The 19,435-nt window shown below is 39.9% G+C and overlaps 1 protein-coding gene across 2 annotated transcripts in view; it reads left to right on the forward strand.

Annotated features, from left to right (window-relative positions):
* Positions 1-8,082, forward strand: part of NXPH2 (neurexophilin 2) — a 34,840-nt gene extending 26,758 nt beyond the window's left edge. For both annotated transcript variants that reach the window (XM_063118632.1, XM_063118633.1), the window contains exon 2: positions 6,912-8,082. In XM_063118632.1, the coding sequence (XP_062974702.1) occupies positions 6,912-7,655 (744 nt within the window). In that variant the 3' untranslated portion in view covers positions 7,656-8,082. The remainder of the gene's footprint in view (positions 1-6,911) is intronic.
* Positions 8,083-19,435: the final 11,353 nt, after the last annotated feature.

The following is a 19,435-nucleotide window of genomic DNA, read 5'->3' on the forward strand; positions in this document are numbered from 1 at the left end:
TTAGGAAGCACAAGAACCCTAAACCCAATTTATGAGAATTTTTCTAAATTTATTTATTTATTATTTATTTATTTATTACATTTTTATACCGCCCAATAGCCGAAGCTCTGTGGGCGGTTCACAAAAATTAAAACCATAATAAAACAACCAACATGTTAAAAACACAATTACAAAATACAGTATAAAAAGCACAACCAGGATAAAACCATGCAGCAAAATTGATATAAGATTAAAATACAGAGTTAGAACAGTAAAATTTAAATTTAAGTTAATACTGAGAGAATAAAAAGGTCTTCAGCTGGCAACAAAAGAGGTACAGTGTAGGCGCCAGGCGGACCTCTCTGGGGAGCTCATTCCACAACCGGGGTGCCACAGCAGAAAAAGCCCTCCTCCTAGTAGCCACCTGCCTCACTTCCTCTAAAAATTTCTTCTCCTTTAATTTTCTTTTCGAAAGCAATTTCTTTTTCATCAAATTGAATGAGAATGGGCAAAAATAATGTGGGAGAAATTTTCGGCACAGTACTAGCATTTTTGTACCAGCCTCAAGATACAGTACCATTGTTTGTTTATGGCCTTTTTTGTTCGTTATTATTCTTTTGTAAACCTCGTTGGGATTTGTTTTAAATGAGAAGTGGTATATAAGTAGTTAATAAATAATATACAATAAATTCATTCTAAAATTATTATTTCCAGGAAAGGGAGGAGGATAGGCACACATGCAAACTTTGCCATAGTTGCCTAAAACAATGTAGATGTAAAGGTGAATTCTATACTGAAGATGAGATTGTAATGTGATGCTCTTTCACAAATCATTACCTACAAACCCAAAGTGGAAGGGACTGTTCCTCAGTAGCAGAGTGCATGCTTTGTATAATGAAGCTTCCAGGTTCAATCACTGGCATTTCCAGTTGAAAAGATCAGGTAGCAGGTAATGTGAAAGATCCCTTATGGAGATGCCCAGTTGCCTTGAGGTAAGGCCAGCCTATGACACCCTCTTATAACCACTTCTGAGTTTACTTTAGCTTCCGACAGAGAGGAACTCCAAGAGTTGCAGCTTACTTTTCCACTTTGGAGGAAGGCAACTATCAGCTAAGTTCCTCATCACCTGTGAGTTAGTTTAGTCTATTTTCCCATCACCTTCCCTTGAACAAAGCATATAATTCAAAAATGTGGTCCACTATGCAAGGGGGAAATCCTAGGGTTGTCAAAAAAAAAACAAAAAAAACATGGTCAAACCCCAGAATCCAAACTAAGAAGCTTTGTTAAGATTAGGGATGGAGGTGGAAGGGATAAGGTGGTTATTTAAAGTACACTTTTTAAATAACCTACACTACACCATCTTAAAAAGAAATCTAAAGCTTTTTTCAAAGAATGTTACGAAGACGACACATTTTTATAGGGAATAATCATAGTTTTAACCTTTTGGAATCAGGAGAAGGTTTTGACAGGATAGGTAGATCAGTTTAGGTCATGTGGGCTTGGCACACTTTTAGGGGCAGAGTTTTCACTAAGTGCTTAACAAGTACTTTTACTGACTGCAGGCTGTAGTTCCACTCCAAGATAGCTTTGATTCTATGCAGTGAATATATGAACTATGCTGCTGTATGAGAATGAGTGATGGACCTACAGGACAGGGAACTTATTCTATTCTGCTGCACCTGGGCATGGATGTTTCAGGGGAAAGGTCTTAGCAGCCCTAGAGCGCCACACAAGGACAGTTTGGGGGCCACCCACAGCCTTTGTGCAGCAACTCTCCCCCTCCCTCTCTTCTCTAGCACCAATACAAACTTACAGGAGCAAAAGCCTATAGCAGTGTGGGTGGGGAAATTATAGGGAGTGTTACAGAGCTGGGATACAGATTGAACTAGAGTGTAGTACTGCACACACACTTTTCTAAACAAATTCTAGAAAACGTAAAGATGGAATGAAATATGGAGTTTTCAGTATGGTGCAGTTAAAGAGAGATGTTACTTAATTCCCAGACTTACAATATTCCTGGTGGCAATCACATCTGCTACTGTAAAACCTATTGTACCCTTTGCCTTTAGGAAAAACACATTTAATTAACAGTAAAGTTCAAGCTCTGCTTGTTATGATGAATTATTAGAATCTCTTCTAATTTTCTTACCCTAAAGAACTGTAGTGGAATATGGTGTTACAGGATAGGATGAGTGTGTGTGTGTGTGTGTGTGTGTGTGTGTGTGTGTGTAATTGACAACAGTGTGAGATTTTATTATTCTTCCCAGGCTTGAGCATGAGATGCTGAAAACTCTTAATATGATATTGTATCATGTAAATGTGCATGAACCACAGAACTGATAAGCTCTGTCAAGTCATAAATTATCTGACACTTGATAAATATAGTGGAATCATTGGATTTTTAGGTAGATAAAATCACAGCAATTTTTCTATCACCACCATTTTGCATTCTTTTTTTTTCTTTTTTGTTATTTTATACTATAGTAATGAGTGGTCAAAAATATTCAGATGGTGAACTGATTAACATGTTTGATGCTGGGAAAGATATTTTTCCTGGTGAATGAAATGGTTGCTTTGATAACTCAGTGATGAAATACTGCATTGTAATTTGTGTCCAGTAACTCTAACTCAGTCCATTATGTTTCTAGTTGAGAAGAGAAAGATTCTCCAGTGAGCAGACTACACTACTCCAAAAAGTTTTGTTGTGGGGGTGGCTGATTTGCTAAGGGTACAATCTGATACATGTTCAAACAGAAAAACTCCTACAATTCCCAGCATTAAATGAAGGGTGGTTGGTTCTGCTCTAGTTTTTAAGGATGGTTTGCTTTCATTGATTTGGCAAATCATAGATGAATGAAAGATTCTACTAAAAGTGTTTTTTTTTTTGTTTTATGTGAGTTAATGCAATCTGTGGTGTGTGTGTTTTATCAGGCATATTTGCAGTTGGTTGTATGCTTCCTTGGTTGTGCATTTTCATCTCTGGAATGTGTGGTTCCGTGGATATTGCTTGGGGTGATCTTGCTATTAATTTTAAGAAATAGATAATTTTGAGTGATTTGGAGAAATTAATTTGCTTGCCTTTCTGTGAAATGGGTGTTCAATTGGCAGCAGAAAACTGGGCTCAAAGGAATAATGTTGTGTTCTGGTACTCAGACCCTTCTTCTTTCTTATATTGAGGCTCTTGGACAAATCACTTGTGTTTTAGCCTCACCAGTTTGCCTGCTGTTAAATGGGTGTTTTATGACTGGCCCTGCCTACCACAGCAGCCATTTTGGGAATGGGCATCCCTTCCCACAATGCTGATCATATCAAAGGTCCATCTACACCAGCATTCCCACAGTGGCCAACCCGTAAGTGACCAGGAAACCTTTAAGCAGGGTCTGAGGCAAATAGCCATTCCCCCTTGGCAATTAAGCTATGGGGTACTGCAGGGCACCATCTTGTCCCCAATGTTGTTTAACATCTATATGAAGCCTCTAGGGGTGGTCATTAGGGGATCTGGAGTAAAATGTCATCAATAGGCTGATGACACACAGCTCTATCTCCCTGTGTCATCTGAATCAGGAGAGGTGTACAAGTCATATATCAGTGCCTAAACTTAGTAATAGGCTGGATGAGGGCCAATAAACTGAAGCTGAATCCTGGCAAGAAGGAAGCCCTGTGGGTAAGTGGTTTCTGAGTCTGGGAAATAGGCTCACTCCCTGTTATAGATGTGCTTGCACTCCCTGTGAAAGATCAGGTTCGTAGTTTGGGGGCACTCCTAGATCTATCGTTGCCACTGGAGGCCCAAGTGGCCGCGGCGGCTCAGAGTGCTTTTTACCACTATGGCCTCTTCTGGATAGGGATATCTTGGCCACAGTGGTACAGGCATTAGTAAGATCAAGACTGGATTACTGCAATACGCTCTATGTGGGGCTGCCCTTAAGGCTGCTCCAGAAGCTGGAGCAAGTGAAGAACACAGCAGCTTGGCTGTTGTCAGGGGCTGCCTCTTTTCAGCATACAATTCCTTGTTGAGGGAACTGCACTGGCTGCCTGTTGGCTACTGGGCCAGGTTTAAGGTTTCGGTACTAGCATACAAAGCCCTAAACAACTTGGGACCAGGATAACTGAGAGAATGCCTTCTCCCTTACCAATCTGCCCGAATGCTGAGGTCATTGGAGGACATGCTCCTGGTGGTTCCACATGGACCTATGGCCCAATTGGAATACACCAGGAGAAGAGCCTTTAGTCTGGTGGCCCCTTCTCTTTGGAACTCCCTGCCCCTGGAGGTCAGGCAGGTGCCAACACTATGCTAATTTTGGTACCTCCTGAAAACAACTCCATTTTGAGAAGACTTCCTCAACTGACTAGCCACTGTTTTTCTGGTCCCTTTGTTTTTAAATTGAACAGTTTTAATTTCTTTTTAAATCTTTCTTTTACTGTTTATACCTATGTTTACCACTCTGGAATCTGTGTTAGATAATATTGATGATGATGATGATGATGATGATGATGATGATGATGATGATATTAATCAGAGCTAGACTGCCTCTAAGTTTGGAAATTCCATATAGCCTTGGATAAATATCTGTTGATAGACTTCTGTTCCACCCTAATTTTTTCTTATTCCCTTTTAAAGGTGTCTAAGCCACTGGCCAACCCCATGTCTTATGGCACTGAATTCTATGAATTAAATTATCTGTTTTGTGAAGAAGTTCTTTTTGTTCTCAGTCCTGAATTTACAGCCCATCAATTTCACTGCAGAAATCTGAATTTTAATATTATGGGAGAATAATTATGGGTTAATAACATAGGAGAAGGCCGTAGCTCAGTAGTAGAGCACATTATTTTTATTTTATTTTTATTTAAGGATTTTTATGCCGCCATTCAGCCAAAAAAGGCTCTCATGGCGGGTTACAAAAGTATTTCTTGACAGTCCCTGCCCACAGGCTTACAATCTAAAAGACATGACACAAAAGGAAAGGGGATTGGGAGGGAGGAGGAGGAGGGGAATTAATATTTGCTTGCAGAAGGCCAAAGTAGCAGAGCTAGAAAAGGGCACTGAGCCTGAGACTATGCCAGTCAGACTAGACAGCACTGCATTGCTCAAGTGTTCATAGTATCTTTGCAAGGAGATGGGGACTAAAACAGAATTAGTTGGCTCTGCCTTCACTTAACTCTGCTTTTTGTCACCCCTGGATCTGCCTACCCGTAACTCCACCTGTCATTTGCTGCTCTGCCCTTCACCCCATCAGCTTCCACCTGATTCTATAAATTTCAAGTAAATTTCATTCTCATAGTTTTCATAAGATAATGTAATGCTTCCCCATCTGTTTTGCATCAAATTTTGCCAAAAGTGAAAATGAAGGATCCAAGTAGAGAGAGAGAGAGATCAACCATTTCCCATTAAGCCCTTACCCATTAAGGGAAAGGCTGTATTCATTCATGGATATATTTTTAAATATCCATGAATGAATAATTCACACATATTATCTCTTGGTCATTGAATACTTGCAATGTAATTATTTGTTTATTTTATTTATTCAATGCATATACCCACCTTCTGCCAAACAGTTCAAGTCAGCTTATGTTTTATAATATTAGCTTATGATCTGAAAAACAAGATAGAAAATGGAAAAGAGGGACAGAGAAAGAAGAAGAAAAGAAGCATATTTAGGCAATGTTACATACAACTTTTTTACACTAGGCATTTATTGTGCACTCATTATTCTTTATTCACAGTTGTTTATGGGTTCTTTAGATGGCGTCATGATTCTCGATGTTCTATTTTTAAAAATCATTTCTGTGGGGTTTTTTAAGCGAGGAAAATGGTATATTATTTGTGAAAGAGAACATTTTCTTATTTGTGTAATTGTATCATTGTGCTGTAGTACTGTACCACCCAGAGGTTAAGTAGTGGAAAAGCAAGAAAGGAAAAGCTCTTTGTGTAGAGTTTGGATTTTAATTCTGCTTGGATCTCAATTCTGCAATGAAACTGAAGGTGGAAACAGTAGATTAACAGCCTGGTGCAGAAAAGCTCATGATGACCAGGTGAAATGGCAGAGGCCTCACTATGTAATCTTTCCTTAAGATGCATGCAGGTGAAATGGCCACTAATGGTGGCAGATCTGAGCAGTGAGTTTTCTGGAAAAATTTGAATTGGAAAATTTTCCTGTGCAAATTAGGCTGATTTGCATAGGGCCATTTGCATTATATATTTTTCAGTTTGTGTCGGAAAATGTTCAGATGCCCTAGAGGGTAATCTAATTTCGCATGTTTATTTTACCTGTATTTTAAGTACTCCATGTTAACATTTCTGTCCCAATAGACCCCAAGTATTTGACCTGAAATAATGGGGGGGGGATAAAGCACACAATGTCTTTTAAATGTTATATTATGTAGATTTTTTTATTAGAAACTTGTAAAAATTTGAAGACAATATAGTGGTAATGGAAATTGTTGACACATTAATTAATTTTAGCAACTGAAAGAACTGGGAATGATATGCTGATAACCACTCATCAATTTCAACAGAGTTCAATTCTCTTCCACTGACATTGTTGATGCAGCTTCAGTTTCACTGACATTAATTATTCGTTCCAGTTCACACTAAGAAATACATGTATTTCAATATATGCATTCTCTCACATACTTGCTAGTGATAATCGCTTGAAAAACATTAATTACAACTTTGAATCTCCCAAGCTTGCTTAATATTGTATTGCGATTGGCATCCATTCACTGTTACTAATGAACTGATGAAATAGAAAGTTTTCTGTGGAAAAATAACATACTGGAAAACTTTTAGCTATAATCCATCAGAATTGTGCTCAAATGGCACAAACTTATTGTAAATTGAGCATTTTTACGGGATAAACATGTTTTTCCTAAATTAATTTAATTAAATACAGTTTCAGATTTTTGTATTTATATTCTTTTCTCTTTTGGAACAGATATTCTGTGATGCTAAGCAAATCATACGTGCCACAGATTTACTGGACTGGGAGGACAAAGATGCTGCAGATACACTGGTTGACAATGTTGTCCATTCAAGAATCATCAACCCTTTGCGACTCTTTGTTAAGCCATCTCCAGCAATAAAACATGGGCAGATGTCATATTCAGACAACATGGACAACTTTTGGGATTGGTTATCCAACATCACTGAGGTTCAGGAATCGCTTGCACGAACTAAACGCAGACCAATTGTAAAAACTGGGAAATTCAAGAAAATGTTTGGGTGGGGTGACTTCCATTCTAATATCAAAACTGTGAAGCTGAATCTTCTCATAACAGGAAAAATTGTTGACCACGGCAATGGAACCTTCAGTGTTTATTTCAGGCACAATTCAACAGGCCTTGGAAATGTTTCTGTGAGCCTGGTGCCACCATCGAAGGTGGTGGAGTTTGAATCTTCACCACAGTCAACACTAGAGACCAAGGAATCCAAGTCTTTCAACTGCCGAATCGAATATGAGAAAACAGACAGGGCTAAGAAAACTGCGTTGTGTAACTTTGACCCTTCAAAGATCTGCTATCAAGAGCAGACGCAGAGCCATGTATCCTGGTTGTGTTCTAAACCATTTAAAGTCATCTGTATTTACATTGCCTTTTACAGCGTTGATTACAAACTGGTGCAAAAGGTCTGCCCTGATTACAACTACCACAGCGAGACGCCATATTTATCCTCTGGATGATACACTCCATCCTCTTTTCAATGACTGTTGAAACAGAATGTTGATAATCTGTCTAAACTTCTACTTTAAACTCCTTAGGACAGTGCTTCCTAATCAGGTTAAACAAACACATTTCTTGCCCCTAAAAGAAAATAATCCTCTGTCTATAGGCTGGTTCACCCATGCATGTTCTTCACTTGATGAGTACAATGTCTAGTAGCAGTTTGCATGTGGCAACGAACCATCATAGGTCAAACACCATAGACAGAACTTTCATAGCACTTTGGATACAAGTCTTTCAGTGGAGTAAGTTCAACCATTCAGCTGTGATTCAATGTGATGAGTGATCTATGAATGTGTGAACCAGCCCTATGTCTGTACTGTGACCAGAAATAATTTAATATTCAGATACCAAAATGTAATTTCATTGTTACTTGCACCTGTTGTGATCAGTTATGGGGGGGGGGGGGAATCAGACGCCAACAATATGCAGACAAAGAGAAACAAACAAATCTAATGCAAGTAAAACACACTATTTAGCCTCTCCTGAGACTTGCTGCAACAGCATTTATTGGCATTATCGGAAAGTTACTATGTGTCAAGGCAAATAGTTAGGGCCACATAGATATGCCACTAAAATTGGCAGCTTCAGGAAGGTTGAGGGAACTTTTGGATGAGATAAGGTTTAAAAAAATGTGGTATCCACTTAAGTCCTCCTGCTGATGGAACTGCTTCTGTCAGTATGATAGGAAAGGATGATTCCCCTTCCTCCTTGCAGCCACCTCAACACCCAAAAAACTGCTCCAGAGGGAGGTGCAGTGGGGAGGAAAAAGCACATCAGCAGAGTTCCATTAATGCAACATTGGATTGTACTTAAAGATGACATGGAGGCGGCTCACACATCACTAGAGTTGCCAAGAATTTTGCCTAAAGATTAGACAAAAGTTCTGTAGGACTTGAAAAGTAAAAGAATTTCTAAGAGATTTGTATAATCTGTTTATGAATGAATCATTCACAAGAGCTATCTCTTACTAAATACTTGCCATTTAGCTAGAATCCAGTAGAAGTAAGCTCTGTTAATGAGTGGATCAGTTGCAATCTCTGAAACCATGTTTAGATCAGTTCCTGAAATACATTTTATAATTGTAGAAAGAGCAGTGATTGGGAGACCCACTAGTGAATAGAAAACACGGATTGTGGGTGTATTGCTGAATTGCAGGATACAAATTTGCTATCAGTGAAATAACGTAAACACAGGTACCTTTCCACAACAGTGGTCAGAACAGACACATCCATTCTAAACAAAGACAAAGTTATATCGGCGGATCTGTTTAATACAAGATTTAAGGCACACTCTTACACACGCTTAGGCAGAAAAAGGCCTACAACTTCCAGCATTCATGGGAGTTGTAGGCCTTTTCTCTGTCTAAACATGCAAAGGATTGTGCCCTTAGAAATACTATCTCTAGGTAAGCAGGCTTAATCTTAAATTCTGTTGCTAGCACAATGCAGTCAAACTTTTTCTAGGTCCTCTAGAGGCTTTCCCATAGTAAAAGAGACTGAATCCTAGAATTGCAAGGTCTCAAAACAAACCAGTTTTCATTAAATGCAGTCAGTTGTAACACTGATTGAAGTGAGAGAGCCAAGCATTGGAAGGTCTTCTTCCTCTATGCAATGGATATCATATGGTGACACAAATGGAAGGGCTCTGATTTTTAGCAACATGCACACTTGACAGATGTGAAAATGTAGGAAAGGCTCTTGAGTAAGAAAGCTGATTTAACAATCTAATCAGGCTTCTACAACTTTCTGTTTGGCTGGCAAAAATGTCAAGCCTCTGGTATATTCATTCTGATGTTTCATTTTTCAAGCAGGGCATGTCTAACTGGTTTAAATATTTTTAATTTATTTTTATTTAAATATATTTATATTCTTCCTTTCTTCCTTTGTGGAACTTAAGTCCAACACATCTGGAGGACACTAGGTTGATGAAGCTGTTTTAAGCTGCTCAGATTCAGATCTGTTTAGCTTCAGCAAGATGTGTTAAAGTAATTTTCCCCACAAGACAAAGCTATTGTCTTACCTTTTTCCTGAGCACATCAGTTGGTTAAAATGTTCCCAAAAAATATTTGTTGAAATCTGATGGTGTCCATCTATCATCCACTCTGCCTCCGTTAGCTCTGTTGCGCTTTCAGGAGAGACCACTTGCACAAGTGGGCTTCCCCGCTTATAAAAATAAAAAATAATCATGTAAATGCTAGTTTCTGGATTGGGACAGGTCTGTATTTCCACTCACTTTGGGTTGGTTTTAGAAATGTAAAAGCCCCATTGCGTGAGCATATGGGCACAATAGGATACTACCCTAGATTTTTCCTGCAGCCCAATTTTCACCCCCCAAAAATTGCCCTGGAGGTTGAGATTTGGTGGTGTGCAGAGAGGAAGAAAAGGAGAGGAAATCCATTGTGCAAGGGAAATTCTGTTCTCACAATGTTGGATGTTACTGCAAATAAGTATTTCACTTCTGTGAAGCAAAACAAAAAGCTTAGGCATCTTTAAAACATTCTAAATGTTACCAAAAGTTGAACAAATACATTAAAGAAATCAAATAAAATCATAGAGGAATATAACCTATGACAATATTTTGATAAAATATTGCCCAAGAAATCACATTTTTAATCGCTAATCTCTAACAAGTTTATCAGCAGAGATGGTAGTTACCCACTGTTGCAGCAAGAGTGATAATGGGTTATTTCCCACTGTGACTGTTTGAAACCACCAGCAGCTATGTCTGGAGTTCCAAAGGGGCTCTGTGCATAAGGGTAGGGAGGTGGGTTATCCCCCCCCCCACTTCTATTTCAATTCACAGGCATTCAATAAGCTACGTTTCCTTTTATCTTCAGTTATAAGAACATAAGAAGAGCCACACTGGATCAGACCAAAGGTTCATCTAGTCCAGCAATCTGTTCACATAGGGGCTCTTCACATGAGCGAAATAAGGCATGTTCATGACTGGCTGCTCACACAAGTTTGTTGGTTCTTTTGACATCGTCGTCGTCAACCTTCTGCACGTTCCCCTGGTTATTCAATTCTAAAAATACCCAGATTTCCCAAATTTTCTGAAATATCCCGGGATTTCCTACTGTGTACAGCCAAAGCTGCACTACTAAGCACCCACTAGAGGGCGCTGTCCCAGTTAAGGCTATGAGCACCAACAGGAGGGGAAGTTTTCAATTGTAGACTATGTAGTAGCTCCTCTCCACCTGTGTTATGCAGCCCATTACAATTGAACAAGAGAAGCAGGAAGCAAAGCCCCAGTAAGGCAACGCGATTTCCCCTTAATCTAAAGAAGCCCACAGTGGCCAACCAGCTGCCCACTGGAAGCCCACAAGCAGAGCAGGAGTGCAATAGCACCCACCCATGATCCCAAGTCCCTTGCCTTTACAATGCATATTCACAAAAAGAATGGTAAAATGACAGCATTTTGCCAACAACATATATATGGGCCACCAGAATAGAGCCTCCTACATCCACTAGAGTAAAAAAATATGCAATATGTCCCTGTACCAGAGGACTGGAAGATGGCCAATGTAACACCAATTTTGAAAAAGGGATCCCAACTTCAAATATAACCTAATGGGATCTGAGCTGGCAGTGACCGAACAAGAAAGAGTTCTTGGAATTGTGGTGGACAGTTCGATGAAAATGTCCACCCAGTGTGTGGCCGCTGTAAAGAAGGAAAACTCCATGTTAGGCATTATAAGAAAAGGAATTGAGAATAAAATGGCCAGCATCATACTGCCTTTAAACAAATCTATGGTGCAACCACACTTAGAATATTGTGTACAGTTCTGGTCACCACACCTAAAAAAGGATATAGAGCTGTAAAAAGTGCAGAAAAGGGCAACTAAAATGATTAAGGCTCTGGAGCATCTCCCCTCTGAGGGAAGGTTACATCAATTGGGATTGTTTAGCCTGGAAAAAAAGGAGGCTAAAGGGAGACATGATAGAGGTGTACAAAATTATGCATGGTATGGAGAATGTGGATAGGGAGACATTTTTCTCCCTATCTCAAAATACTAGAACCCGGGGTTATCCCATGAAACTGGTGGGAGATCCAGGACAAATAAAAAGGAACTACTTCTTCACACAGCACATCATTAAATTATGGAACTCACTACCACAAGATGTAGTGATGGCCACCAATCTGGATGGCTTTGAAAGGGGGTTGGATAAATTCCTGGAGGCGTAGGCTATCAATGGCTACTAGCCCTGATGGTGTGCTTTCTCCAGTATTCGAGGCAGTAAGCCTGTGTGCCACCAGTTGCTGGGGAACATGGGTAGGAGGGTGTTGTTGCACCATGTCCTGCTTTGTTGATCCCTGGTCGACAGCTGACTGGCCACTGTGTGAACAGAGTGCTGGACTAGATGGACCCTTGGTCTGATCCAGCATCAGGGCACTTCTTATATTCTTAAATCTGTTCTTACTAGATTTCGGATCTTTCATAAGGAATGTTAAGAATCCTAGGCCTGAAAAAAATACTGCTTTCCCAAGAAGCAATACCCAGCTGTTCTGTACAATGAACTGACGAGGTAGATATTAGATCATTAAAACTAGATTTTTTTATTTGTTTTTATCACAGCCACATCTAAGAAGGGACAGATTGAGATGCTAGTCTGACAGAGAGGAACGACTCTACTCCCATCACCCCACATTAGTAGCAATAGTAGATACCTCTCCTTCTGCATGTCTGTGTCACAATCAGTCTACCTCCTGTCCAGAATGTAATCTGATCTGGTGGTGTTGGTAGTGATGAACCCTGCAGCTGTATTGCCTACTTTTCAAGATCTCCAGTGAAGAGGAGTTCCAGTTCAGATTAAATAATGGGCACTGGACTTGAACCAGCTGGCATGTACCAGCATTACCCAGCCATCTGTATGTCTAGTCAACTCCTTGGTCCAAAGCATATTGCTCTGTGTATTCTCTTCCCTTCCTCTGCAGTAATATCTCCACACACACACCCAAAAAAATCCTTTCATTAAAGAAAATAAATTGTCTTAGAAGTTAGCAGTTTAGAAATGTGATTTTTATTTGACAACTGGTCATAAACCTGAGCATTTTCTACTCGTTTTTTTTGCTGGGGTCGAAAACAGTTTCCCTGCATTAACTTCCTTTCAGTTATCCCTTTCTGCCAAGATGATAAACCACTAAAATTCTAGTTCACATTTGTGTCATGTGTCCTAGATTTAGCTGTATATAAGCTAGGATTTATTGCTAAAATTTATGAGTTCAATATTGGGTGCTTTTGTAATTTAGTCGTAAGCTGTTATTTTTGGACATGTATTTTTACCCAACTCTATAGCCAGTTTAAAATACAGCTAAAAGTTATTTATTGTAGAGTATGTGGAAATTATAAATGTATATATACTTTAAAATGTATGTGTACAAGTACAGAATATACGTGTACACATATTTCTATGTAAATAAAGAAAGTTTGTTAAATCTGTCATTTGTTTAGGCCAGATTTCCTTTCGAAAGTATTTTTTCTCAGTGTAACAGTATGAATAGGTTTACATTAAATATCGGGCTTTATTATGACATTTTATCAGTATTTAGGCTAGTGTGCTAACCCATAAAGATTTTTGGCTGCAGGCCTGTACTCAACTGGAAATAAATTCCATTGAACTTAATAGGATTACACTAGTCCATTTCATTGTATTCATGTCTACTCTGAAGTAAGCCCTATTAAATTTGAAGTGACTTGCTTCCAGCTAAGTGAGTACTGGATTGCAGCCTTACAACACAACACTTTGCATAATTATTCAGAAATAAGCACCATTCATTTCAGTGAGACTTACTCTCGGGTAAGTGGTTATAGGATTGCGGCCTGTCATGTTTTTTCTGCTATTAAACAATAAATTGCTTTTTCTCCAAGACACTTACTTCTCCACATGGAAGTGGAAAAGTATAATAATTCCCAACTTGGAGCAGAAGTTTCTATGGATACAAGAAAGGAACGTATTTACACAGCAACATCTTCAATATTACCACATTCCTGCACAGAAAGCATTCCAATGTAAGGACTTGTGGGACACACAGAGAAAATACAATGTACAGCAATTCCTATTTGCAGGTTTTCGCTTCATTAAGTGTGCATAATCAGGATCGCAGCTTCCAGCACATTCATGGCCTGTGTGTAGACATACTTTATAATCTGTGCATGTAGCTTACTTTCAAGAATGGGGATTCACTCCATTAAATGTTTGTGTATGCATATTGTATACTAATTATACATGGTCTTATTTGTTCAAAGAATCCAGAAGCCCTATCCTTCTGGGGTGGGGGAAAGTGTTAGGTATGTTGATAATGGCCCAGTTTGCATATCACAACAACTCAGGGTTGTCTCCCCCAACAATCCAGAGTTCCTGGTTTGCACACAATACTAAAGAATCCAGGATGGAGCATTCCTCAGAGTGGGAGTGGTCAGGTAGTGGGAGCCACCATGCTCATCCTTGTTCAATTCACAATTACCCTGTTTTAAACGTGCAAACTGGGTTTCTCTGGATATGAGATGTTTTAATTTGGGGTGGGGGGTGGGGAATCTATTATCGGCAACATACTTTGTCTGCAACATTCCCAGTTCTCTACCAAGTAATGAATACTACTATTTTATATTTAGGAGCCACAGGGAACTACAGGGGGAAATTTGCAAAGAATACATCCCCTCCATTCTGCCAGCAGGACTATCTTGTGAGCAGAGTTTTAGGCCAGCTCTACACCAAGCAGGATATAGCACTATGAAAGAGGTATGAAAACAATATATAAGAGGCAGGAACCACACTACTGCTTTATACACTGACAACTGTTGGGGGCCATTGACACATACCATAAACCACTTTCATAGTGCTATATCCTGCTTGGTATAGATTTGACCTTAGTCCTGGGATCTTTGGACCCAAGTCTCTGTGAAGAGAGGAAGGGGAGCACCCTAATTCCTGACAGTGTAGGCAAAGACAAAAGGTTGATCAGATTAAACAACCCAGCAAGGTAAGCTGCCACCACCTCTTACATTCAATTCAGCCTTAGCCAGGGGACTCTGAGACCGTTCAGGACACCTCTAAGGCTTATGAAACAAGGGCCCAAGCTGGCATCCTTTATTTCAAAGCCACAGGCCTGAAACTTTAAACAGTAGCAATAACCAAGAGGAAAGCTCTGGACTTCATACCAAGGCAGCATACATTTAGTTATGATAGGTGGTATGTTTAATGTTTAAAAACAGAAAATATGTTGTGAAAAAGAAAAGGAATATATATAGGAATATCATTTTTTCATCATGTGTACCGTTCACTAAAAAAAAGGTGGGGGGAGTTAAACATAGATTTCAAGAAAAGCAGAACAAATATTTGTGTATTTATCCACTCGCAAGTTGTGTTCTATATAATACTTGTTCAAAAGTTGATAGTGTTATTAGGTCTTCAATCCATTGCATTATGGGAGGTGAGCATTTGGCCTTCCAACATGTTAATATAAGTCTTTTGGCTGTCACAAGGGCTCTGAAGATCCATCTGCACTGACCATATGTTAACTTCCAAGAAGCTGGTAGGTAATTTAGGAGGACATGCACATTGTTCCATATTATAGATTGTTTCAGCATGAGGTTTATATACAGCTAGGATGGGTAGAGAAAATCACCATAGAAATACTCTGTGGAAACCCAATGCTGATTTTGTACTAGCTTTTGAGAGTAATTGAGGGATAAAATAAAAGGAGGGATGTACAAACCATTTCTTTCACCATCATAAAGTTAATTTAAAACAGGCAATGTACATTACTATGTAGAGGGAAGCTCATCCCTTGGCTGATCCTTCCATCTTAGATTCTCTATCAAAGGACAAGTATATACTCTCCAATACACCCCAACAGGGCTGAATTGGTTACTTTCAGGCATGTGGAATATTCCCAGTTCAAAATAAATTGCTAGATGACCATTTATAAAAGAGGCATTGTTTTATGCTCCCTTCTGGAAGTTCCAGAATGAGCCTTATGAGATCAGGCTATTATGCAGGAAAAGAAAGCAGAAATGGAACCTTTTGTAATCTATCTATCAGTTGAGCATATGAGAAAAAAGCACATAGGCAGCCAATACCAGTACAAAAGCAACAAATGAGCAGTCCATTATTCTAGAAGCTACTTTGTGGAACCAGGAACACTTAGCAACTTTTTTTCTGCATGCATTCATACAACAAAAATGCTTTCTTTAGCCACCACATTTTATTTGTGTGTGTGTGTTTAAAATATTTTAGACCAGATTTTAGGGTTCCATCTATAAATATATAGTTACAACTTTAACTAACCATCATAAAACAATGGAAAACAATATTAAAGTCACATAAAAGACAAAAATAATAATCAATGGGTTAGATCCCATCTTAATCATACCAACCCAATAAAATCAATGGGCCTTAAGTTAGCAGCAAATAGTGTCAGTGTGAACGTTTGCAATGACGGAGCAATGGCCATATGAAATTCCACCGGAATGGAGTTCCGTAAATAGGAAGCCACGGCCAAAAGCACCCTTTCCTTCATGCCCACTAACCTAACTGCACTTGTGGACTCATGGGTAGAGTCTCTGAAGATTATCTTAAAGCATGAGTATATTGATTCAGGTATAAGAGGTTGATATGTGTTGTAGGTGTAACCTGGTTCAAAACTGTTTAGGGCTAACAAAACACACAGAGAGAAAACAACTTTGAACTGGGCCCAGAAACCAGTGCATATTCTGATTGACTTACCTCCACCAACATCAGGGTGGCTGCATTCCGCACCAGTTGGGAGTTTCTGAATCTTTTTCAAGGGCAGCCCCACACAGAGCACATTACAGAGCACATTAAATACTACAAGCAGTATTTCCAGTGGCTCAGAATATGCATTGGCTATCAAAGCCCATTAGATCAGGACCTCTAAGTGCCACAATATAAAAAGATTTAGAGATGGAGGGTCATTTTGCATGTTGAAACAGCTTGCTTTCACAAGCATGAGAAGGATTAGACTAGCACGGTGCCTTCCAGATCTTTTGACTTCAACAGCCATCTGTCCTAGCCAGCATGGCCAATGGTCAGAAAACTTGGAAGAAGTAGTCCAAAACATTATTTCTTTGTTTATTTATTGCATTTTTATACCGCCCAATAGCCGAAGCTCTCTGGGTAGTTCACAAAAATAAAACATATAGAGGACACCAAGTTAGAGAAGACTGGGTGAAGTATTAACATGTGTATTTGAACAATTATACTAATCAGTTTCGAAATACAATACACATTGTATTCCAGTATTTCTGGAATCACTTCAGACATGAGATGTGGACTATCTATCCAAGCTGCTTTTTTTTTCTTCGTTCCACATTCGTGAAAGTAAACATAAGACATAAATAGATCTTACGCCATTACTATGTCTTGGAGAAGTCCAACAATTCCAACTAAAATACACAGAGCTTGGAAAGGAAATAATAAGTTCTGCATGCATCACCCCGCATCACCAAGTGAGCGGTTCCTTTGCTTTCTGCATCGCCATGCCAGTCATCACAGGAGAGGCAGAAGCCTTCCGGGACGGCTGTGCTAGCCACAGTAATTACTGCGCTGCCACAGTAATTAGAACCTGAGTGGTGTAATGGCGCTTCAACAAGGTAGGAGAAACGGATGCTTTGTTTGCAAGCGGGGATTTAAAAAGCTCTACTGTAAGCATGCTCTGCTAAAAAGAGCAAAAATCACTCCAAAAAAACTAATGCGAAACATGAAATGGCAGCCACAGCAAGTGTAGCAAACAGCAGTCCAGAGCAGCCATAGAGCCTGCTGGCTAGAGTAGCCCTGCCAAGTTAGGCAACTCTGTACTGGAAGCTCTATGACTTAACCCCTTAACCATGGTCCCTTAACCACAGACATGTGTCAGACAACACTTTTAGCCACGGTTAGTGCTGCTAACCACGCTGCAGAATGTGGTTAACGGAGCAGATGGTTAGGGAAAATGTGTGTCAGATGACACCATAAACCATGGTTAAGCATTCTGTTAAGCATTTTGTGGTTAAGCAGCATGGTTTAGTGTGTCATCTCAACGGGGCCACTATTTCATAGTCTAGTGTGAAAGCTCACTAGAGGCCAGACGCCTAGCTGCTGCTGCTGCTGCTGCTGTTGTTACTATTATAAAGAACCATCAATAAGAATGACATTAAAAGGACAGATCCCTACTCCCATCCTACAATCTAAAATTTGACCCAGGGGAAATAGGAATGTATTTTGTCCCCTCTGGCCCCTAAGAATAATGTTCCAAGGGCAATTTATCCTATCATCCCATGCAAGTGAAGCAGCTGCTAATTAACTCCTGTAGGGGGAAAGGAACGGGCAGAGTAATCCTAAAATGTGTTTGGTTAGTTGTAAGCCCCATTGAGTTAAATTCCGTCTAAGTCTATTTAAGACTGCAGGTAGAGTACAAAGGGACATCAGTAGGGCTCACCTGCTGATAATCCTGGTTTGTTGGAGCCAGGTTTAGAGATTTGTTGCAGGTTGTATTTGGAGCAGGTCCTCTTCAGTTGAGATACATATTGAAAAAAGCATTCCTAGAGCTAGATTGGAACCAGGCCATTGCAGGGTTTGATATACTATGACTGAGTGCATTCAGAAAAAATGAAATACATAAGAGCCATGCTGAATCTATCCAGACTAGTATGATATTTAGTCGGACTCTTTCAAAGGCTGAGGAACAACATGCGGTGTTAACACCAAATTCTAGTCCTTGACAGCTTCTAGATCAGGAATGAACCTCAGGTCCAAGAGCCGAATCAAAATATCCTAGGGGCCGAATCCAGCCTATGGCATCCCCTACATGGTCCCACCTCTTTCGCCTGCATCCATCCCTTTCCCCTACCCACCAATCATTTGGTGGTTACTGGCTTTTGTGCACAATTCCCCCATTTTAAAAGGTTGAATTGCCTTTTAGTTACTGGCAGTAAGAGCTATAAACTACAGTATGCTGGTGTTTTGTGTGTGTGTGTGTTTGCGTTGCTCCATTGCTTATGCCGACCCATTGCCTTTGGTCCCACCTACCACTGGAATGCAGGCCTGAGAGCTTCCCTGAAACTGAATTCATTTCCTCTGTTCTAAATGTTTAAAATATTAGAAAATATTACAAAAATATCTAACAAAATACCAATTAATTTTCCCGTTGTCTAATCTGTTTCAAGTGTGCATGTGTGTGTATGTGCTTAACTTGCCTGTACTGTTGGCCATTACTGCTTGATAAGAGTTTTCCACTTTTAGAGGCACTGTAATCTCTCAAAGATGGTTGATGCCGAATACAAAACATGGACTAGATGAACCTTGGAGGCTGTCTTCATGGTGGTGAGTTGGCACCGCATTTCCCGAAAACCCTGCGCTTTCACTCCTGCGGGATTGCGCCAGATAAACCCCACGCCAAGGAGCAAGTGTGGGGTTTACGGTAGTCATCCACCCCCCTCCCCCCTCAGAAAAGAGACAAGAAAAAAACGTAAGGTGAGGTGGTGGCAGCAGCTTGGGGGAAGAAAATAATTTGAGGAGGAGGCAGCTCGGGAGAAGAAAATAATTTATTTTCCTAGACTCTTCTCCCCATAGCAAGGCAGCGTGAGGCATTCTGGCAGCCTTTCCACTCACCAGCCTTGGTGGAGAGTGTCCAATCAGGGGTTGTCATCTGTTGGGAACATCCCCAGAGCAGCTATGGAGTGGCACCTGAGGAAGGAGAGACCAGCGGAAGAGCTGGCTGCCCTCGCTCTGGCTGGAAA

The sequence above is a fragment of the Elgaria multicarinata genome, chromosome 2 (genome assembly GCF_023053635.1).
Source record: "Elgaria multicarinata webbii isolate HBS135686 ecotype San Diego chromosome 2, rElgMul1.1.pri, whole genome shotgun sequence".
Classification (NCBI taxonomy): domain Eukaryota; kingdom Metazoa; phylum Chordata; class Lepidosauria; order Squamata; family Anguidae; genus Elgaria; species Elgaria multicarinata.